Source organism: Halichoerus grypus, chromosome 4 (assembly GCF_964656455.1).
Source record: "Halichoerus grypus chromosome 4, mHalGry1.hap1.1, whole genome shotgun sequence".
NCBI classification, from domain to species: Eukaryota; Metazoa; Chordata; class Mammalia; order Carnivora; family Phocidae; genus Halichoerus; species Halichoerus grypus.
Genome location: NC_135715.1, coordinates 13,828,285 through 13,852,238, shown reverse-complemented (window position 1 = coordinate 13,852,238; position 23,954 = coordinate 13,828,285). Strand labels below are relative to the sequence as shown.

At 42.2% G+C, this 23,954-nt stretch overlaps 1 protein-coding gene across 3 annotated transcripts in view; it reads left to right on the top strand.

Annotated features, from left to right (window-relative positions):
* HS6ST3 (heparan sulfate 6-O-sulfotransferase 3) overlaps positions 1–22,707 on the top strand; it is a 650,113-nt gene extending 627,406 nt beyond the window's left edge. Inside the window, exons 2-3 of one of the 3 annotated variants that reach the window (XR_013446896.1) lie at positions 15,579–19,394; positions 21,939–22,707. Coding sequence is in view for 1 of the 3 variants with exons in the window: in XM_078070182.1 (XP_077926308.1) it covers positions 15,579–16,287 (709 nt within the window). In the remaining 2 variants the exon portion in view is untranslated. Of the gene's footprint in view, positions 1–15,578 lie in introns of all 3 variants that reach the window. The other 2 variants (XR_013446895.1, XM_078070182.1) reach the window with 2 other exon arrangements.
* The last annotated feature ends 1,247 nt before the right edge of the window (positions 22,708–23,954 follow it).

The following is a 23,954-nucleotide window of genomic DNA, read 5'->3' as shown; positions in this document are numbered from 1 at the left end:
AATATATACTTAATCTTGACTAGATGTGCTTTGTCCAAAAACAAAATGCCCTGGGATCAGTTAAGGGTATGTTTCTACCTCCTTACTGCTTGACCTCCTCCTTCACAAGGTCTGCCTCAGTCCTAGTTGCCTTCTGGAAGGGGAGGGCTCTGAGTCAAAACCAAGCTGAGGGCCCTCATGTATACACCTACCTAAGTCCTAGATTAAACTTCAATCCCAGGTCATGACCAGAATGTTTTAACAAGCGATGTCCCATGAGAAGGTCAACTTTCTGAGGTTGTGTGAATGAAAGTATTCTGGGATAGTTGTGAGACAGCACAAAAGTAACATGCAAAGTGATGAAGAGAAAGGATTTGAATGGAATTCTGGATTAGAACTGAAAAAAACATGATCTCTCAGGAGGTACCTTTTGAAATTAAAAAAAAAAAAAAGATTTAGGCAAATTAAGAGGGACTACTGCTACCTAAACTGGAAATTCAACTTGGGGAACCACTGAAATGCAAATCAAAACCATGATGAGATATCATCTTACACCTGTCAGAATGGCTAGAATCAAAAAGACAAGAAATAATAAGTGTTGGTGAGGTTGTGGAGAAAAAGGAACCCTCACACACTGTTGGTGGGAATATAAATTGGTACAGCCACTGTGGAAAACAGGATGGAGTTTCCTCAAAAAATTAAAAATGGAACTACTCTACTATCCAGCAATCCACTACTGGATATTTACCCAAAGAAAATGAAAACACTAATTCAGAAAGACATAGGCACCCCTATGTTTACTGCAGCATTATTTACGGTAGCCAAGATACTGAAGCAGCCCAAGTGTCCATTGTTAGATGAATGGCTAAGAAGATGTGTGAGATATGTATATCATTGAGATTGTGAGATATATATTCATATATATCTTATAATGAAATATTAGCCATAAAAAAGGACGAGATCTTGCCATTTGTGACAATGTGGATGAACCTAGAGGGTATAATGCTAAGTGAAATAAGTCATAGAAAGACAAATACCATATAATTTCACTTATATGTGAAATATAAAAAAAAAAGAACAAAAAAACTAATAAACAAAAACCGGAACAGACTCATAAATACAAAGAAAAAACTGGTAGAGATGGATGAAATAGATGAGAGGGATTAAGAGGTACAAGTTTCTAGTTATAAAATAAATAAGTCATGGGGTGAAAAAGCATATGGAATATTGTCATTAATATTGTGGTAACTTTGTGTGGTGGCAGACAGTAACTCCACTTATGCTGAGCATTTCACAATGTATATAAATGTTGAATCACTATGTTATACACATGAAACTAATATAATACAATTCATCCTTGAACAACAAATTCACTTCTAGCTGCTTTTTAAAAAAATAAATGGATGGACAGTACTGTAAATGAATTTTCTGTTTCTTATGATTTTCTTAATAACATTTTATTTTCTCCAGCTTACTTTATGGTAAAAATACAGTATATCATACGTATGACAAGCAAAATATGTGTTCATCACCTGTTTATGGTATCGTTAGGGCTTCTGGTCAACAGAAAACTATTAGTCAAGTTTTGGGGGAGTCAAAAGTTATAAATGGATTTTCGACTGTACCAAGGGTGGATGCCCCTAACCCCTGCGTTGTTCAAGGGTCAGCTGTATTGTATGTCAGTTAAACTTCAATTTAAAAAAACTTGGAGAACCACTAACTCTAAAGAGTGTTATTTAAAAATGTACACACTTTACACAAGGTTCAGTTCAATTTGCATTTGTGGTGTATGCCAAGCAGTGTAGGATTTCATGAGAGAGAATTTGTTTTTCCATAGCACATCCCTTGGGTGCCTGAGTCAAAGGCACAACACTGGCCTTTCCTGAACCAGGGACTTCCTCTATGACAATTCTTAATTTCAGAAATAAATGAATGTGTGGAAATTCTGATCAGGAGGGACAATTGAGCTGTCCTAGCTGGTGTCCCCCTCCTCCCTCAACCCTCTTTGTGTTGCCAATTCTAGAGGAGAAGGTCCACATCCCCAAAATGCCATGGAAATACTCCTGCCCTGTGGCAGTAAAGCTGTTACCAATCCTTACCCTTCACTGGGACTATGTCACCATTAGAGAAAAGGCAATTATCAAAAGCCATTTCATATCAAAGCTCAGAGGGGTTTCCTGAGTTTGTACAAAGATGATTTTGATATTTTAATGAATCTGAAAGGATGTTTTGGGAGCACTTCTATTCTCTTCCCATATTTTGCCCAAGGTATGGGTGATAGATGCTATTCTCTTCTGCCAGAGCTTTGGAGAAAGCGGACTTTCCAGTCTGTCCTTATTTGCTGAAACCTCCTTTTCTGCCCATGTACCACAGTAGATCCTACGCCTGTCTTCTGCCTTAACAGAGAATTAAAATACCCTCCTTCATTGCAAGCGTCTTTTGTGGTGTAGGCTGCAAACATCAACACCATAAAGTTCTCAGCATGAGCCAAAAACCTCCAGGACTAATGGCTCTAGCAACTTCTCCCCGGGCCCCAGGAAAGGGTCACTGCGTTTTAACTTTTGTGTATCAGCCTCCTTGGCTGTTTTGGGGGTGCATGATGTGGTGGAAGGAGGCAGACAGCCTTTAAAATGCACTGGAGGTCAATGTATTCCATTATATACACAGTGCTTCAAATTCAGTTTTAACCTTTGATGAAATGTGCAGTGTTGGGATTTTTTATGCTAGAGCAGACACAGGAAATCACAGGTGCAACTCATTTTGTTGTTGTTGTTTTTTGACTTATAATCACTGTAGGCCCCTAGAATTTTTATAGGAAATTCTCTCTTTAACTTGAGCATAAAGTGTCAGAAGTCTGTAGCTTGTCTCTGTAATGGACGTTAATAGGTAGTATTGATTTGTGGAAATTAATTACTAGAAAAACAGTTTTCAGCCCTTCCCTAGTGTTTGGAAAGATTTGAGAGCCCTCTTGTGGCCGTAATAAACTGAAACTGAAAGCTGATGAAACGCTTTTAGCTGGGTTTTGTTGATGTTTTGTGCTGATTTTTTTTTTCTTTCTCTCTTTTTGGTTACATTTGTTTGCCTGCGTTATGGCTTTGAATCGCTTTTCATTGGAGATTAACATCAGCATATTTCACATCATGTCGATGGAAGACTCAGGGATGGGAGCGGTGTCAATTTTTAAAAGACAGACTACTCCTTTTTTTTTCCTGATTATTAAACTCAGATTCTTACCACCAAGAGAAATAACAAATGCAGAGGGGGTATGTTGAGGGAAGTTCACAGAGCAAGGGCATTACAGTGCATTATTCTTTTTTTTTTTTTTTTATCTTAAGGGATGCATCCTCTTATTTTTAATCCAGGTATTGACTGCACAAAGGTAACGCTAACTCTGGCAGCCCCAAGCTACATTTATTTTGAACCTCTTAAAGATTATTTTCTCTGATTTACATATAGCAGAGTAAAGTGGGAAAATAAGTGTCCTCATTTGAGTGTTTTTAAATCTCTAAGAAATGCACGTTGAAAGCTATTACCTCTCGGATGCTTCAATCACGCCTGAAGAAATATATTTGCAACTTAAGGTCACTGTGCTCCACACTTGAATTGATGAAGGGAGCACCCAAGGCAAAGTTTAGACAGAACGAATTGATTTTTTTTCCTGGGAGACCTAAATTATCATGCATATATTTTTCTCAATTTCTGTCATTGCTTTATTAATTAGGCAGAATTACAGCAGGGCTTTAGAGCCCACTGCAGCTGGAAGATCCCATGGAGTGTCCACGTGATAAGCTGGGCTTCTGGAAGGAGCTCAGGCTGTTATTGTGAATAAGCGGATTTTGAAGAGAACCTGATGAGGGCTCTGTGTTACTTCCAGCATAATTTGGTTTCTCCTAGATTAGTTTGTGAAGTGAAATTGGCATCCAGTCAGAAATGAATCACTAGCCCTGCCTATTGTTCCTAACACAGAGGAAAATGTCATGTACGTGCATTGAAGAAGGAAAAAAGAAGAAATGAGAGCAGAACCCCCTGATGTTTGGACCTAGATATGACATGGGAGAGTTAAAGATGGTGTCTGGTCTGTTTCCTTTTCAATGCTCAGGTGTAATTAGCAGAAGCGGCAGTTACATTGCCTGGTCGGGACTGAGAGAGGTAACACTGGCCAGGAGGAGAGGTAACGCTGGCCAGGAGGGGAGGCTGAGCAGCAATCATTTTGTTCTGTAGGAGCGGTGGCATATTTCCGGCTCTAACTCCATCTTTCTTGGTCTTTGTCAATATGGAACTTTGGCAGTGTTCGAGATCCTTTAAGAATATGCATAAAAGGGTTACAAGGGTTGTATAAAGGGGACCCAGGTTCCATCTTGAATAAGCTCTGGCTGGCCAAAAAGTAGAGAATTTGAACATCAAATAAGTATAATGACTGCAGTGTATTGAAACTCACTATGTTTAGATTCACAAGCTAATAATGATATAAAAACAAACAAATGACATCAACAAAAAGCTCCTCTGGGGGATTCTAGGAAAGCCGTCTATGATTTTGAAAAACAGGAAATAACATGAGTCAAACATTCATCTACCTTTCCTACCTATATCAACTATACCTTGGGGGATCAAATAGTGGATGGGGGAAGTTTCTCCTTATAGAAGCATTGAAGCTAACAAATGAAGCAGAAATGATGGAATTAGAATATCACCATCTTGCAATCCTTTAATGATCACCTCTTAATGATCTACTGGCATCACAGAAAGAGAGACCACCATGCATTATGTGCCTCCAGATTGAGGTCCACAACACCACTGACTTAGAAATACCAGTCTATTATTTCAGAATGATTTTTTTTTCTACAACTTTAACTATCACCTGAAGGTATATCCGTATCCTGGCATTTCTGGCTGTTTCTTCTGGGTCCCCCTTTTCTGTGCATTTCAAGGAGAAAATGAGCTAATACACAAATCAGTGGAAACTCCAAACTATAGAATAATGTGCAAATTCCATGGTTTCTTTCCAACTTGACTAAGTTGGAGCAAAACACAACAGTGTGGGATCATCAAAGAAGGCTACATAGTCAATGCCTTGGGGTCAGGCTGTAAGACCTTTACATCCCAACATGTAATTACATCCCATTACATCCCAAGAACCTAGCACAGTGTTTGGCATGAAAGACATAATCAAAAACTATTTTTATATCAACAAATCAATGAATAGAGTGGCTGGAGAGGAAAAGAAAGAGAAGTCTCACTGCCTCTGCCTCTGAGTTCTTTTACCTCCGGAGGGATCATCCTTTCGTATTCCCGGGTGTCAGTCTCCTCATCGGTAAAATCCTGCTATGATATTGTCTTTTCCTGATGATCAAATGAAATAAAGGATGAGGAAAGTATTTTGAAAACTGTAAGCATGTTCACAAATAGGAAAGCATTCTCATTTTTTTTTTGTTATTAACACAGCTTGTTTAATACTTAAAACGTCACCGTTTTGGGGTTGTTTCTGAGACTCTGATAATCACGGAGGAAAGACAGTTATTGAAGGTGAGGATGTGCATGCATGTGGACGTGCTGCTATGCATCAGCTACATTATTTTATTCTGGCAATTCTGTGAAGTAAGCATCTATACCCTGGCTATTTCGATGAGGAAACCAGGGCTCCCAGAGGTCATGTCAGCTAACCAGGTCACATGAAGAGTGAGGTGGATCCGAAACTGAAATCCAGATCTTTCCAACTTCAAACCTATTATCTTTCCACTGCATGTTAAGTGAAGTTTCCAGCATGCTTGAAAGTATGTGCTCTTGCCATGTCCAAATGAGTAGAGCTTGACTTGCATTTTCTCGAATCTGCTCTTCCGAAATAAAAGCCAACTGCAGGATTCAGCAACCTCCTTTGAACACGTGTCTGAGATTTCATAGCCGATTGCGTTCAAAAAAGGACTTATTTTAAAGCCAGAAAGAGAATTATGGCATTGCATGAGCTCTGGCTTATCTGAATTCTCTTGGGCCGCAATTTCCAACCATCCATTATTGTCCTGAGTTTACTACAGCTTTTGGCTTCTAGATTCCTCAGGAGTGTTAAAAAGGGATGCAGCTGCCCTGCAGTCTTTCCCCACTAGTCTCTGTAGCTCAAGTGCAAATCTGTTAGGCAGTTTCGTGTGCGTGCTGAGGTCAGGAGAATTGTTTCTGAAGTGCTAAGCTGTGACTATCTAGAGGACCCTCTGGACCCATATACTCCAGAGGTTGAGAGAAGCCCTCTGCCCTCCCCGACCCTACAGTGTGCTGCCTCACCCTCATTTCCTGCTGCCCACCCCATCCCACCCCCAGGTAACCACAAACCCCTCACCCCGAGATGCTCATTTTGCTTCTAGAGCTTTGAATTCAACAAAGCCGGGACCACTGCAGCATTAAGTTACAAACTGCATCTCTAAGACAGCCTGACTCCTACAAGAAGACCATCAGAACTCTCTTTGTGAGATCTTTGTGAAATTACAGACATCATCTAAAAGCCTGTGTAACTCAAAGGGTTATTTTGTTGACTAAATTGGTTAATGCAAGTACAGCACTTAATAACTATATCGGGACATAGAGGACACTCAATAAATGTTAGCCATTGTACTGCTATTAATACCAATTTTTGTTCCACTTGGAACTTTGCATGTTTTAGGTTAGCTTGCTCCTTCTTCATTGCTTGAGGGATGAGCTCCAAGTCACTCTTTCTTTGAGAACTGGCATGGAATGGAATCAAGCAGGGATCTCTCGGGTATTTCGTGAAATATCCTAAAATGATTGCCAAGTCCTGATAGCAGAATCTAGGAAAATCCTAACTCAGAAGAATCTTTTATGGAAGAGCACAGCAAAATCTGAACAGAGATGACTTTTTTTTTTAAGTTCCTGAGATATTTTAGGAAAATCTGTATCAAAGCTGTCAGATATAAACCTAAATATTGAAGCACGTGCCTTGCTCTTAAACATCCTGATTTACTTCTTTCCCTTTCCAAATTGGCTAGAGCAAAACAATTGCAATGGAAACACCTCGTTGCTTCTACCCTGTGTAATTCTCACATTTGTTAAAAGCAGCGTCTGGGAAATTAGCGAAGAAGAGAGCCCAGCTGAACACGTGTGGCCCTGATAACACAATCTGAGTGTTCTATCTGGTGTTCTGCTTTGCCCGGCTGGGATCAGAGCTGCAAGTGGGACGCAATTGGGCCTTATCTCACTCCGGGGCAGCTCCAGGCTTCAGGCAGATGCCCACATGCATAAACGACAGCTCTGCAGAGCAGAGAGCCGTGAGCCGTCCTCACGCAGAAATCTCAGCAAGGCAGCTCAAAGCAGGGCGCCTCTGAACCAAATAATCACGGAAGTCCCTGAATAATGCATGAGAGCAGGACCCTCCCTGGCACATTTGGAACTGTACTGCAAGGAACTGTACTCAGCAAGATAGCAAAAGCCAGCCCCTGGAACATGCACTCCCTGAAATTTATTCTTGCAACAACCACTTGGGGGAAAGTGAAAGCCAATATGACAACCACCTGAAAATCGTGGCATTTTAGTGAGTCCGGGGCTCCTAGGGTTCGTGTCAGTATAAAGCAGCAACGTGACAGGATTTAAAATTTTATCTTATTGATAAATGCTACCTCTTCCTCCAGGAAGGTTGGAGGGTGGGCTGATCGTCACTGCGAAATGACCAGTATGATCCAGAAGCCGCTTATTCCACGATTTGGTTTGGTTGTTTTGGTATGCTGTGCGGCTTCCCATAATTAAAGTTAGTTGCCATCTAAAAATTGCAGAAATGCTGCCTCTCGGGAGGCTGTTTCTTGGAGGCCTGGCCCCGATGTAATCGGTGAGGAAGCTCCATCTTTCTGATCCAGATGCTGGCTTTCATATAGCTGCAGTAGGGATGAGTGGGATTTGAGGCCACAAATATCTTGTCTCTCGTTTGATAGTCCAGCTTCTCATTAAGTGCAAAATAAACAAATCTTTTTGGAAGAATGTTCCTACACCACCGTGTCACAAGCCCCCCCACCCGGCGGTCCTTGATCATCCATCTTAGATTGGTGTTCTTGGCAGGGCACCTGCCCGGTCCAGCCGGGAGGGAGCAGAGCCAGAAGCCTGCTGCATAGCCCTGCCTCGCGTCCGGGTAGCCTCCTGATGGCAGGCCCCACCGAACGGCCCTGTCCTCTCCTATGCTAACGATGGTCAGCTATATTTTGGCATTATGACTGTGAAATGGGGGCAATTCTCTTGGCTCAAAATTCTACTCCCAGCAATTTATTCCCTGCATAAATATTTATGGTTTAGGATAGTCACCAGATTATTGTTTACAGTATCCTCCTTCAAACAGAATCAGCCTAATTGTCCCAAACTGGGAGATTAGTCACATAAATTATGGTACATCTATAATTGGAATATTATACTCTTAGAGAAGAATATTAAATAAAATAGAAAAAGTGTTCACTCTGTAGTTTTGACTTACAAATACAGGTTAAAAATAAAATGTTCCTTTATGATCTCAAATCTCTAAAGGAAGAAATAGGTATTTAACTGTGGTTATCTCGGAGTGGAGTGATTTTAGATAATTTTAATATTTTTTTTCTTTTTTGGTGTTCTGCATTGCTCATATTTTCCATAGTGACAATGTATTGTGTTTCTAACTAGGGGAAGGGGGAAATCACAGATTAAAAAAAAGAAGAAGAAAAAAAAAGCCAGACTAGCTACATCTAAAAGTATTCTCCCTCTAAAGTTACTAGGGATGCCGGCAAAAAAGGAACGAGAAGCAAAAGGAACGAGAAGCGTCTCTCCTCCTGAGGGAAGCACCTCGGGCTATGAGCATTCCTTCCCCCTCTATCTTAGCGACTGAAAAGAGTCAAGATCTCAGGGTAGTACATAAAATAAAAATGCCTTAGCTAGAAGGGTCTGGCTGCTTTGTAAGTGGCCGGGAGGGGGGAGTGGCGGCCGCGTGGGGGTTGGGGGGGGGGGGATGCGTGGCTTCTGTTTGAAGTAAGATAACCACCCACATGTGCGTGTCTCCATTTTCTCATCACAATACTGGACATCCTTAGAAGCAATAGCTCTGACACACACCATTATCAGACGCCGAAAGTTCTTTATTACCATACTTAACAATCATAGTTCCCAATTTCCCATTTGCTTAGAACATCATTCTCAAATTCGTTAATTTGTTTTCAAGGCTTGAATAAAAGGTCTTTTCATCACCATGTCAAAGGGCAGCCTGATTGCCAAGCTCTCACTGCCACAATGCCCCCTATCAGATACAGGATAGCGCCGATAATACTCTACGGAGATAATGAAGAATGGGTAGCCCATAATGAGTGTGCGGCTCTAAAGAGAGTCAAGAAATTAATCCCATTCTGAGCCTTTGGAAAATTGCTCCAGCACACAGTACAGCGGGGCAGAGGGGGAGCTAAGTTTCACTATTTGAAAATGCACACATCAGCTTGTGTTTAAGATGTATACCGTTAAATGTCTGAACTACTCCCTGGGAGGGCCAAAGATCTCCTTCAGATGACCCCTAAGTCTACCTTACAACTGCTCACAGTGTTCTTTGTGAGATACGGAGCTTTGGCAAAACTTGATTATCTAGGGAAAACTCCGTGAAAAGTCTTCGGGGCAAGAGGAAGGTAGAGAAATTGATTATTTCCCATACATTTCACAAGGTCTAGGCTAAGAGAAACCATTAGCCTGGGCAACTTTTGTTGGTTAAGGCAGCAAGTTCAGTTTCCTGGGGACAGGACTATCAGAATCCCTAAAATAGTAGCTGATAAAATATTTATTCATTCCACAAACACTGAACAACAGAACATCCCTGTTGTATAAGGTCGTGCATCATATGCTCTGGGGGATAATGACTACGGCATGAGGCCTGTTCAAGGGCTAGGACAGTCACCAGTCACTGCAATAGACATAAAACATGAGTGGCACGGGTTTCAGGGGAATAGAAATCCCTTCCTCAGACGACATCACAGATGGCTGGCTGGAGGAGTTTCTACTTGAGCTGGTTTTTCTGAATGCACAGAACTGTGGACCTTGATGATACTAACTGTGTTGCTTGATTTAACGAGGGTTAGACTAGTGGTGGAAGGAATACATTTATTAAATCTCCCTTGTGAACGTGGCATTTTGTAGGCTCTTCCAGATGTGTTTTCATTGGCTAGGCAAGTGATAACCTCATAAAAGTGAATCTTTTTTGAATCACCACAGGCAGGGTGATTCCAGAGACATACACTCCTCATTCCACCATTTTGATGAACATACTAGCTCTGCCTTCTTTCACTGAGGAATCGAGAGGGAAGGATTAGGTAGAAGGAAAGAAGAAAATACAGAGGAGGAAAAGGTAGTTTGGAGAAAGCTGGCAATGCGGAAATGGGGAGGGAACAATGACACATGGGTGCATGATATGAATCTGTCCCTGATTTCTTCCTTATCAACACCAACGGTTCTGGGCTCTTCCCCACTGGCCCTTCACCATAGCTACCAAATGTCTGTCCTGGCTCTGCCTACTTTGTCCATCCTGAACCCTGTTGCCTAATGAATCTTCTTAAATTAACACTTTTCCCATTTTAGCAATTGACAGTTGTATTCAGAGCCCATGACTCCTTGGGCTCAGCAGGCTCTTCTCACTTATGCCCTCCTACCATCCATTCATTTATTAAGCAAACATTTTGTTTAATGCACAACATGAACTTCCTGGTCTAATTAGACCTCTCTGCTCTCTCTACATTCTTAACTCTTCTCTTCAGTGTTGCTTGTCCACTCCTTACCTCCGTAGCTTGCTACCCAGTGTCTTTTTCTAATCTACCATCCTTACACCCGCAATACGTGAGGGCATTTTATTCTTTCTTTTTTTTATGTTCTCCACATTTGCTAGAGCAGATCCTTACACATAACAAACCCTCGATAAGCATGTGTTAATTAAATGGCTTGCTAATTAAAGAAATGAGCAATTATACAATAAACTGCTTGGTGAAATACAGGTTCTTGAAGCAGTAGGGAAGAAAACTAGTAAGCTTAACATTTTTAAAAAGCCCCCTCATCGCTCCTAATTACCTGTTGTTTGAAACACTCTACTTTTTACCCAAAGTCTGTGTTGAGTGTCTCCTTCTCTGCGTGTGGACCATCACAATCAAATGATGGATACGTTCGTAGATTATGTCTCTTTCTACTCTTTTCACACATTTTAGACAGTCAAAAATAATATCAGATCAGTTTTAGGAAAGGACAGAAAGTATTTATCAAAGGCAAAATTTGGGGCACCTGGGTGGCTTAGTTATTAAGGGTCTGCCTTCAGCTCAGGTCATGATCCCAGGGTCCTGGGATCGAGCCCCGCATCGGGCTTCCTGCTCTGCAGGAAGCCTGCTTCTCCCTCTCCCACTCCCCCTGCTTGTGTTCCCTCTCTCGCTGTGTCTCTCTCTGTCAAATAAATAAATAAAATCTTAAAAAAAAAAAGGCAAAATTAACCTTAGTCATTAAAATACATTTATCTTCTATGATGATAATCTCTTTTACGGAGCACTGGGTGTTGAACCTCTGCCATGAGTGTGACTTTAGGTGAAGTGTTCTGGGACGTGAGGCCTGAGTCCAGTTATCAAAGAGGAGATTTAAGGGTTGAGGTGACCAAGACGTTCACATGGAAGTTAAAAGTGCAGCAAGTGATGCAGTAAAACCCTCGAGACTGGAAAAGTCAGGCAAGATGGATAGGAGGCTTGAGTTGGGCCGGAAAAGACCAGGAAGTTTTTCGCAGGATGCAGATGAGCAAAGGACAAGGCAAAGACAGAGGGAAGGCGGTCATGTTTCTGTGCTGCATTCAGAATTGCACGATATGATTACTTCACAGCAGAACAAGACGCTGAAGCAGCCATGAAAAAGTGTGTTCTGTGCCTCTGAACTTGAGGACGCCGCGATGGCCCCTACGATCATTATCCGTTAAAACGATCGTTGAACTAACCAAGGTGCCCTGTTCCCTAATCTTCCTGAGTACACGTGTATTTGCCATCATTACCTTAGGGCCCCAAGAATGACAATTTTTTTTTTTTTAAAGATTTTATTTATGTATTTGAGAGAGAGAGAGCACATGAGAGGGGGGAGGGTCAGAGGGAGAAGCAGACTCCCCGCTGAGCAGGGAGCCCGATGCGGGACTTGATCCTGGGACTCCAGGATCATGACCTGAGCCGAAGGCAGTCGCTTAACCAACTGAGCCACCCAGGCGCCCCCCAAGAATGACAATTTTAAAGAGCTGCAATTGCTTTACAGATGCCCTTAAATGAATTCACCCAAACTCTCAGTGAAGGAAGTGGCAAACAGCTGACCTGCTGATAGGACGCTGTCACCAACAAATAAAGTTATCTGTCTTGGAGATTGCTCTGGTCCCAGGAGATTGGTAGAACATACCCTTAACGTGGTAGTTAGCATTTCTTTCACTGCACCAAAATCCCTGGGTGCTGGCGATCCCCTTGAGGGCAATGTGTTAGTAATCTCTGAGTCCCTGATGCCTCGCCCGGGTGCTTGGCAAACACGAGGTTCGCTTAACTTTTGCAGAATTAACAGATTCCTTTGCTGGAGAGCTGCTTGTCCTTCTCCGTTCTTTGTCTTATCTTCCATTGTGCTGTTGAGCAAGTAAAGCCTAAAAAGGGAATCTTGCAAATTCAAGTAGCACAGAACCCTCTAAGATTTCTCCCTAGAAACTGAATTGGGTGTTTGGAGAGCAGAAGAAAATGAGTTCGCCTTGTTTTGGAGATTCAAAAACTGGAACAAAACTTGTATACAACAACCACCAATGACGTAGCCATCATTTCAATACTGATCTCTGCAGTTTTTTATCTGAAAGTAGAGAAGCAAATGAAAAAAGAGAAAAAAATAGAAATGAGAAAAGGTGATTCCATTGATCAATTTTAAGTGTTTTTGCTTTCTCCAATAGTTGAGTGCTCTTCAACCCTGTTGGCTTATTTTTCCTATTTTTCTAACTTTCTATTTTGCCCCCTTGGCAGGATTTAAACAAATAAACAAAACATACATGAGAATATGTCTGACTAAAGCAATATCCAAATGCTATATGAGCCACTCCATTCCAGAACCATGAGATGGGACAGCTTTATACTTCATCAATATAAATGTCCCACCAGTACATTTTTGTGTCATGATGTCAGAGTTTTATTTACAAATTGATCTCTTATCAATTCAATCTCCAATCATTCAATTGGCTGGTAGACCTTGCAGATATTTGGGACTTATTTTACTCATGTAAGCATCACCCTACGATTTGGCTAGTCATTGTTAAGTGCAATGTTAAACTGAATGAAGTTAAATTTGAAACCAATACCATTTTAAGCCACACCAGCTTCAGTCAGCTTTGAGACAAATGTAAGTTTCCAATGGAATGAAAGCCCTAGGAAGTCTATGGACAATTTTTCCCGAGTGAGACAAAAGCGACTAAGATTCCACGAATAGGTTCCAGATAAACCTTTATGTCATAAACCATTGTAATTCTTGCCCCTAAAATCCTCCAGCTCTTATGATTATTTTAAAAATCAGGATCGTTTCTAAATCTGAGACACATGAATGAGGTTGAGACTTATCCATTTACCATCATCATCTTTTTTCCTTAAATCCTCTTTTTGTGTTATCTGTTTTGCCCAATTATAGGAAGATTATAAACTTCCCATTTGTGACTCCATGTAAAGATCTCTGATTTAAATTCTTGTGTCTGGATGTGTTTGGCAGCCTTAACGCACCTGAGTTACATCACTATCATCATTCTTGTGTTTCTATATTTATTATGCACTTGCTTTGTGAAATAAAAATCAGTCTCTGCTTGTAAAATTGAAACATGGACAAGTCCTGGCATAGGACCAAAGCAAGATTAATAATGACCTGTCATATAATATTCAACCATAGTAACAGCCACTCCAAATAAAACTTTCCCGTCGACATTTCCTTGTGGAGCCCAGAAGCTGTGTCAGTCCTTTTCTGCCTTCCCTACTGACCTTTCAGGAAATTTCCTTCCACTGATGAAATTGTCATTCTGTCACTACAAAAGACAACAGAGTAATGTAAAATGATGATTGGCAAAAGCAAGTGATCAGGCTGGCCTGTCTGTGGCCGTTTCAGCATGTTCCTCTTTCTAATTTAAGGAGAAGCTAGTGTTTCTTAAGCTACTGTAGTTCCCTTAGCACATTTCAAGACGGTCTGGCTAGGCATTCAAAAGAACCAAATATAGTAAATGTAGAGTTTTAAATATTATAGTTCATTGATTCCTTTTTTTAAAAGCAGCATAAAAAAGCACTACACCCTTAAAGCCCTTCTGTTTGTCATTGCTTTTACTGGGTATTAATTTTTTTAAAAAGTCAGTTTAGCTTGGCGAAGGGAAGCCTGGTGTTCCTTTCACAACTCTTTAGGATCATGTGTCTGCTCAGGGGACCCCCTCTGCTCAGGGGTCCCTCCTGTGACAGCGGTGGGTGGGCAGCCTGTTCCGTAGGCAGGCTGTTCAAATTATGAGAAGGATTTTCCTCGTTTTAAATCAAGAGTTACTTTCCTCTAATGCTTTGTGCTGTGTCTTTACCTGTCGACTTTTCCAACTCTCTTATTGCCTCTTTACACTTTTCTTGCCCCTTGAAGCCAGAAGCACCCTGATCTTTACTGGATCATCCTGAAGCTAACCATTTAAAAAAATATATATATATATATTTCTTTTCAAGGTTCCATTTGCTGCCATTAGATAAGACCTGTGATTATAATAACCACAGCACCTGACAATAGGCATTCAATACATATTAATTATATTTTTGTTTTAAAAATATCAATATGGTGCACAGGAAAGCACAGAGGCATTAAAATCAATAGGCCTAGACTCCATTGCAGTTCACATATTAATTTGTCCTAGGATCTTGGGCTATATTTTCACCTTTCTCATTCTCTATGTTCTCAGCTTAAAAAAAAAAGTAATAATAAAGCCCATTTTACAAAACTGTGCTGAGGATTATCGGTGCTAGTATCATAAAGCACCTATCACAGTTCCCAGTACGTAGTAGGTGCTCAATAAATATCGGTCTCCACACACAACACATCTTCCCCGCAAGCCCACCTACCTCGTAATCCAGAACAGCAGTGTAAACAGAAAAGACTAAGGAGCGTTGGCTTCCAGCTTTGCCCTTTTTAGTCCCACAATCTTGGATAAATCACTTCACCTCCTTGCATGTTTCCCTATCACATAGTCCCACATCTGCTACAAATAAAATATTGGCTGGGGAATAACTTTCAAAAATCTTGGTGTGTTTTCTTATTGTAAGGTATTATTTCCAGTAGCAATTTATCAGTGAATAAACTGCTGAATGAATGAATTGCCCATTGCCCCCACCCCCTCCCTCCCCACACTGGAGCAGGGAGGAAAAATCAACAAATGGTGTTGAAAACCAGTCCACGCATGTTTATAAAAACACCCACATATGGGAGCCTTTGCCTGATAGGTGCAAATGCAGGCAACCGCTCTCAAACGAATATTTGGCAGAAGAACCCGTTGACTCAGTGCTGCTACGAACACTATGGAGGTTCAGAATCCCAGTGCTGTCATTGTCAAGGCTGATGCTCTTCCTTCTCATTTCTTTCAGGAATTTCTATTACATCACCATGTTACGGGACCCAGTGTCGCGCTACCTGAGCGAGTGGAAACACGTCCAGAGAGGGGCCACGTGGAAAACCTCCCTCCACATGTGTGATGGGAGAAGCCCCACCCCTGATGAGCTGCCCACCTGCTACCCCGGGGACGACTGGTCTGGGGTCAGCTTGCGGGAGTTCATGGACTGCACCTACAACCTGGCCAACAACCGCCAGGTGCGCATGCTGGCCGACCTCAGCCTGGTGGGCTGCTACAACTTGACTTTCATGAATGAGAGTGAGAGAAACACCATCCTGCTGCAGAGCGCGAAGAACAACCTGAAGAACATGGCCTTCTTTGGGCTCACAGAATTCCAGAGGAAGACACAGTTTCTCTTTGAGAGGACATTCAACCTCAAGTTTATCTCCCCCTTCACGCAGTTCAACATCACGCGGGCTTCCAACGTGGACATCAACGAGGGCGCCCGCCAGCGCATCGAGGAGCTCAACTTCCTGGACATGCAGCTTTACGAGTACGCGAAAGACCTCTTCCAGCAGCGCTACCACCACACCAAGCAGCTAGAGCACCAGAGGGACCGGCAAAAGAGGCGGGAGGAGCGCAGGCTGCAGCGGGAGCATAGGGGCCACCGGTGGCCCAAAGAGGGTGGGAATACAGAGGGGGCAGTCACTGAGGACTACAATAGCCAGGTGGTGAGATGGTGACCCCCTGCCCTCTCCTTCCTCAGGAGGGGGAGGATGAGCAGGTGCACTGACCTTCTGTGGCATTGGTTACCTTCGAGGATGATGGGCCGTTCTAAGGACATCTGGCTGTATGTAGCTTGATTTGGACACCTGCTTCCTCTTTGTCTTCATCCTATCCAGCTGGAGATGATCTGTCTTCTTCTTCTTTTTTTTTCCTTGACATTTTTCCATCCGTGATATTAAGTAGGGTAGGAATGCATCCAACAGAGATGTCCTTAGGAGGTCAAGGAGGGAAGCACCAGAAAGGAAACTGTTCTTGAAGACATCCTTTGCAGTACCATGGGAACCCACAGAGGCACACATGAAAAGCCAAATTATGGCTTGGATATTCTGCTGAAACTGGTCTGTTTCACACTGTCTCTGTAATGGAAATATTGGTCTGTCCAGAGAGAGAGAGAGAGAGAGAGAAAGAAAGAAGTCCCTTTCAGCCCTTAGATGAGGTTTTCTGCCAACCCTCATTTGAATGTTGGCTCTCATCTTGAACCCTGTTTGAATGTGGTTTAAATCATAAGGCACAGTATTTTGTTGTTGCAGTTGTTTTTAAACAAGATTACCCTACTATTGACCATCACTCAAGACTTACACCCCACAAAGCCCCTGCATCTTAGCAGGGAGCCATGCTTCCTCCCCCATCTTTAAGGGACCAGCTAGTGGAATTGGGACACGTGTGCCTGGCCCCTGAGAAATGAACATTGGTAGGGGCATTTAGGAGAAAATGTGCTTATTAACTAAGGTCTAAGGAGATCACACGTTACCGATTTCATTTTCATTCAAAAAGAATTGACTAATAAATTAAGGGCTGGGGGGGGGAAGCAAGAGGATAACTATATGATGTCTCACATTTCCAAACGGGCTACAGAACTTTTAGCTTTTTTTCCGGGATATTTCTGTTTTACCTCTTTGGAGCAGTCATCTTCTTTGATATGGTACTGCTAAGTTTGAAATTCTGTTATGACAGAGACAAAGAAGTTTAAAAAGAATTTGGCCCAAAGATTAGGAGTTTAGCTGGCCCGTCTGCAAAAGATCTTCAAGGTCACTAAATAAATAACTGCTTTAGGCCAGGAGACGCGGAACTCAAGGGGCCGGTTGTCCCAGGAGTTTAGACAGACTCTACCTCCCAACACCTTGAATATCTCCAGCCTGGTGACTTTCTTCTCCCCACTTGATCTTTGCCTGTGGTTCGGCCGTGGCTGTAACTGGCAGCTTGGGCTGGAGGACAGGAAAAGGTGCCTCATTGCCAATTGCGTCTTATTTTCAATTTTTCCCAGTCACAACTACAAGAACACAAAGTCTGTCGAATAATCAGGGGAGAAGTTTGGAAAAGGGAATAAAAAAGCCTTGCCTGGCATTCAGGAGCCGGATGAGAGTGGGTAGAAAGTTTCACAACATTGATCTGATCAATCCTTTCAAGGAGCTCAAGGCAAAATGAGTGAAACCCCTAAATCAGATTGAAAAGCCTATTTCATTGATATCTAGCATGTTTGATGTTTAAGCCAGCTTTACATAAGCCACATCGCAGCCTCCAGAATACTCTCGCTGGAGTTGAGAGTCCATCAACCCACAAGCATTCATGGAGTGCATGCCTGTAGAGAGGGGAGCCCAGGGTCTCCATCAGAGAGAGATTTGGAGATTCATTTTCTTCTCTCATTACCCTTGGCTTCATCTGTCACGTGAGGGAAGGCATTATTGGGGATCTCCCTTGTGTCACTTACTGTGGGAGGCCCTATTCATACCTTAAATCTATTCACAACAAGGTAGATATTATTAAGCCCAGTTACGTAGATAAGAAAATTGAAACCCACAGACAATAGGCAGCTTCCTTGTGGATTGTATGCTAGGTCTGACCGACTGCAGAGTGCAAGCTCTTTTGACTCCATCCTGTTTTCCATGTGGGACAAAAGCTTCCTGCCAGTCATGCAAAAAGCCAGCTATTAGAGCCCAGAAGGATTTGCCGCTGACCCATGCGCGGGGCACAACTCTGACGACCCCGAGCCGGCTGTGACCCAGAGCCATGCTGCCTTGGGTGAGTCCAGCCCTCTCCACCTCCCTGACCCACCAGCAAGCTGAGAGATTGATGATTTCTTAGACACTTGTACTTTTTGAGACCTATATGTTAAAGGGACCAAATCAATATTGCTTGTTAGTGGGTAGAAATTAGACTCACAAAATATTAGCGTTTCCCTTATCGCTGATTTGTTCCTGAGGTTGAGAGGGAAGAGAATACCGCTACAATTAATGAGCAGCTCTCTCTCTCTCTCTCTCTCTCTTTGCATTTCGATGTTAAGATCTAATGTTCTGCCTAGACTGGCAGAGCTGCAAATTATCCCTCAGCCTGCCGCTGTGATACACACACACACACACACACACACACACACACACGCACACACGCGCACGCACGCACACACGCGCACACACACACACACACACACGCACACACAATAACAATCCAGTGTTTTGTCATGTGGAAAATCAAAACAAGTTAGAAAGCATGAAAGCATTTGGGTTGTTTCTTTTAAACTCACTTTAAATTTTTTGGCAGAGAATTCATGCATAGCTGAGACTTGGAGGCAGCCTCTGCTAAGTTCACGCTGCTCCTTAGGCATCTCGGGATTTATATCAAAAGGCTTTCCTCCGCCTGTCACTGAAGGCATGATGTATGGTGCTCCACTTGAGACCAGATATCAGAATGTTCACAGGAGAAACCATCTCTTTGTGTTGGCCCGAGGCCAGTGCTGAGCAAATTAAAAAGACCGACACGGGCTTCCTCCCTCATACCATTTCATTCTAAAGCAGCATGCTTGTCATATCCCGGGGGTTCTATGTTGATAGAAATGAAGAGGTAGGGACACAGTTTGTTCTTCAAAAATTGACTGCACACCTACATGCTGAGTGATGCTCAGAGGAGGGATGCCAACAGAAGACATCTGGGCCTTGGGATCCATGGGGAGTCAGCAGCTTGAAGATCCAAAACCCAATCAATTCCAGATACACTGGTGTTAAGAGCCCAAAAGGAGGGGGAAGAATTTCTCCAGGGACTTCCACATCCTACTGACTCCTACAACTCCCAGGTAGACGTTCCTTCTCTTCTCTTGACGAGGACAGCCCCAGATTGGGATGGGGTGACCTTGTGTGCATGTTTGTATGTGTGTTTAAATTATCATCATGGACATACTATCTCTTCTGTCTCCTTATAACTTTTTGGCAGCCTACTCTTGGGAACCAGAGAAAACCTGACCTGAGAATTCTTTGGATACTCCTTCTAATAACTAATAACATTAGCAATCAGTGTTGGGCAACAGCTAAGGATATCATGTGTGCTATGGTTTCTTATCATCTCAAGGAGGTAACTTTTTCATAGTTTAATCAAGGGTTTAAAATATGAGGACTTGTTCAAAAGTCTGAGTAGAGATAGTATTTATATGGGGAAGAATCTACCAGAAGGAAACCTGGCAAGGAGATGAGCATAGATCATTAAAAAACAAACATTAAATCCATAGGATAGGATTCCCATTTGGCTACTTTAAGAGAAAAACTCAAAATAATAGTGACTTAAATGAGATCAAACCTGTTGTCCTCTCATTTAAAAGGCAAACTTGTTGGATAGCTCTGGGGAGTGACATTAAAGAAGTCCAGGCCCCCTTCTGTTGCTCTTTCATACTAACACGTGCCTTCCAACCCGTGGTCCAAAGTGACTGCTGAGGCTCCTGCCATCTCATTTGTATTTCAGACAACAGAGAGGACGTGGAAGGAAGTTGCAGATATCACTTCCACTTACATCTCATGGGCTAGAACCTAGTCATTAGCTACAAGTAAATGCAAAGGAGACCAGGAAATGTCTTCATTATTGGCTGCCATGTGCCTTGATAAACGGGGGGGGAGGGTTCTATTATTAAAGAAACAATGTAAAAATTAATACTAATAAAACTATCAGTCTCTGACACAAAAGGGAATTGAAAAATATTTCAAGTGCTTTTCACAGTTATCTATTTCATCATACGTTTTGCAAAGGAGAAGATTAAAATTCATAGCTTTGTATAGTACTTAATGCTTTCAAAACATTTGTACATTTAGGATCCCGTTTGATCTTCACTACTTTCTCGTATGTTAGATACATAGGACCTCTATTCATTATCCCACCTGGTAGTTTCCAGTGGAGCTTCAGGGATGTGAAAAGATTTCTCAATTCGAGTTCATCAACAAGAAAGTTGCTCAGAGCCTTCCCTATGACTTTATGCTGCTCAGCATCAGTATCAGGATTGGGAATTGCAAGAATAGGAAATCGAAGTCTTTATTGATTTATGTCTTTCCTTACCTTCTTGTAGAACTGCAGTGACTTAGAAGAGGCCAAGGAGACTGGTAGAGTTGGCTCACTACCCCTGCCTCCAGTGAGGAATCATCTTGTTAGGAGTGAAATGTCCCAAGAGATGGGCAGTGTTTCAGGGGAACTGCGAAGCACAGACGCTCCAACACCTCCCGCTGGCTGTTCACCCCAGCCAATCCGAAACTGATTCAAGATGAAGGCTGAGGGAATGTGCTCACAACTCCTTAGGGAAGCTCAGTGTCAGAAATATCTTGAATCAGTACCAGCCTGAATAGTGAGATGTAAGGGATGATCAATAGAACCCCTGCTCAAAAAAAAACAACTCCCTTCCTCCCTACTTCTCCAGGTCTCTGGAATTTTATCAGCAACTTACTGCTTTGGTTCTTAAAAGTTTTATTTGGTGTTAAATGAGTCCCTGTGCACCCTGCTCATTTGCCAGAGAGAGGAAATGCAGGAGTTGCTGTCTTAGGCTAACATCTTCACACAGAGTTTATCAGATTCCTCTCCCACCATGACCTCTAGCTGAGAAGAAAGTCCTGTATAATGGGATCATGCAAGGGTGGGGGTTAGGGAGAGTAGGGGTAAGTAGAGAGGAAAGTAGGGCTCCTAAAAGGGAAGCAGGTCTTTCAAAGGTGGAAAGATGAGGAATTAAATATGTGCCAGGAAATCCTGAAAAACAGAAAAATGACATACGGTTTCTGTCCTCGAGAACAAGGGCAGACTGGAGACATGTGGACTGTAATTCTTTGGGCCATTTCAAGGAGCTGACAAGGGCATGAGGCTCAGGAAACAGGACCAGAGTGTTGGCAGCATTTTAGGGACTGAAGTAAAGGCTGAATGAGTTGGTGGGGTCGGATCCAAGGGAAAGCTGGACTGAGGCAAAGGGTACCCCAGTCTGATCACAGCTGTGTCTCCAAGGCTTTCCTTTCTTGTAATTAATGTGCCTCCACGGTCATCAAAACTCCAGCTGAATGTCTCCCGGCTGGGTCTCAGGGCTGGCTGAGTCTGAGGACTCCCCCCCCCCCACCAGCCACGGCACCTCTGGGGAGCATGCAGCCTTTCCTTCTCCAAGTCACCTCCCTTAGTCCCCTCCTCCATTTTCTATGGGATATTATCCTGCTATGCTCTCACCATATTCACCTGGACACATCCGAACTAATTTCCTAAAACTTTGAATGAGCCCTTCTGGGCAAGTGGGCAGGTTCTGAGACCTGTGTGTTTTGTAGCCTCATGGATGGAATGGACATGGACCCATCGCACTGCACATTGACAGAGCCAATCTTCCTTGCAGAAGTGCTGAGACTTCCAGAGGACTCGCCTTGCCATGAACACCAGCAACATCTGCAAGACAAAAGCCCCGGGACTTCCAAGCAAGGACTCGAGGTAACCTAACAGAACTCCCCATCTGAGAACGCCAAAGCGCAGATGTTTCTTAAGCCTGTGTTCTAAGTTGTCTATGGAAAAGACTGCAACAGTCATCCTTTGACGCGTTACACGTTCTGCTGCTCTGTGGGAACTCATCAAAGGGCCAGATGTCAGTGCTGAAAAACCTCAGTTCTTGCCGGGGAACACCGTGTTCTAAGGAAGCAGAGTTTGTGTGATTTAGTTATCGCCATTATTTGCCTTCCACCAACCTCTTACTTTTCTAATTTCTTATGTTTTAATCCTTGTTTTTTTGTTTGTTTGTTTGTTTTTGTTTTTTTGCGTGTGTTTTTGTCCCCCTGGAAGTACTTTCTGGGCTTCTTTTGCATTATTTTTCATTTAATGTATCAAAGATGAAACATGTTGGAAAGAAAAATCTAGACTTTTATCTGGTGCCCCACTTTAGATGTAAAGATAGTTATTCAATAGATAGTAAATTATTTCACCTACGGGATATTTCCTTTTGTTTCTGTGCAATAATATGTATGAACTCGGGTACTAGGAGATTGTATTGTGACATTATCAACCCTTATTGCTATTTAAAAAATGATAGTTTGTAGAACTGAGGATCTCCATTGATGTGAAGCACAATTTAATGAATAAGTTAACATATTAAACTGTTGTGATGTCAAAAACAATTGTTTTCCCCTGTGATTTTGTTAGACATTTTTGCAAAACAAGAGAAGTTGGTCAAACACTTTAAGGGATTTATGGAAATTGAATCCACGGGATCAGCTTTGTCAAACTCTAAAAAAAAATCCATGCTTTGGATACAAATGTGGCTATTGAATGTGAAGCTTCAGAAACATAAAAGACAAAGAAAATATAGATTGAAACAATTTAAAATCTCCGAGGCCAGGGAGGATTTCACAGGCTCTCAAACACATAAGCTTCTAGAAAGGTGCTTTTCAGTGGCCCTCCCTGTTTTTCGCCCACCCTGACACATTGAAATTCACTTTGCCTGGAGAGCAAGGGGGTGGTGGGAGACAAAGCGGGAACTGAAGCAAAGCTGTCTGGCACTGACTCGAAAAGAAAGAAAAGAGAAAAGGAAGGAAAAGAGGGAGAGAGGAATGGGGAGACAGGGAGACAAAATAGAAGCAGAAAAATACAACAACGGCAACCGCTGTGGGTCTTTCCACAATTTCAAAGTGTAGGGTTGGTCCACATCGATTTTTAAATCAATACCTAGTTCCTATAACAAATGCAAAGAAAGAGAAAATTAGTTTTTAGAAGAGAAAAGTCCCTTCATTCAAAAATCCCTTGAATGGTGGGTGCCTTTTATCGTTTTCTGTTTATTCTGTAGAAGTGGGATTTGTGGATTCCTTCCTTGCTTATAGGTTCGTGAGATTTAAAGCCTTAGAAAAATGTCATTTGACCATGTCCCTCTAACTCATGGGAATCATAGGCAAAGTCACCTTGACTCCAGAGCAATTGCAGTGGCCTTAGGAGAGGCTCCAAAGACAACAGAAGTTAAAGCCAAACACCCGTGCGCGCATGCGCACGCCTACCCCAACCCCCTGCCCCCAGCACAGACGTTTTGTGGGCTTCTGTCTTCCAAGAAAAAAAAAAAACGTAAGTTGAGAGAAGAACTAAGAAACACTGAAGATTTACTTCTTTCCCCCATTCACCATGAAAATAGTGTTCAAGATAAGACTTGAAATGTCAAAAGTATTATTGAAAATCTGCTCTCAATATAGTAAGGTTCCCCTTTCACAGATCAGTTTTCATACAAAATAAATTTGAAAATTAATAGAATCTAATTTAGCATAATTATGTCTTTATTTTATATATAATGTTAATTTTTTATGATTACAAAGTAATATGTGACCTTAGATCATTTGAAAAAATGTGAGAAGGAATGCATATATAAAAGAGCCAAATCCTG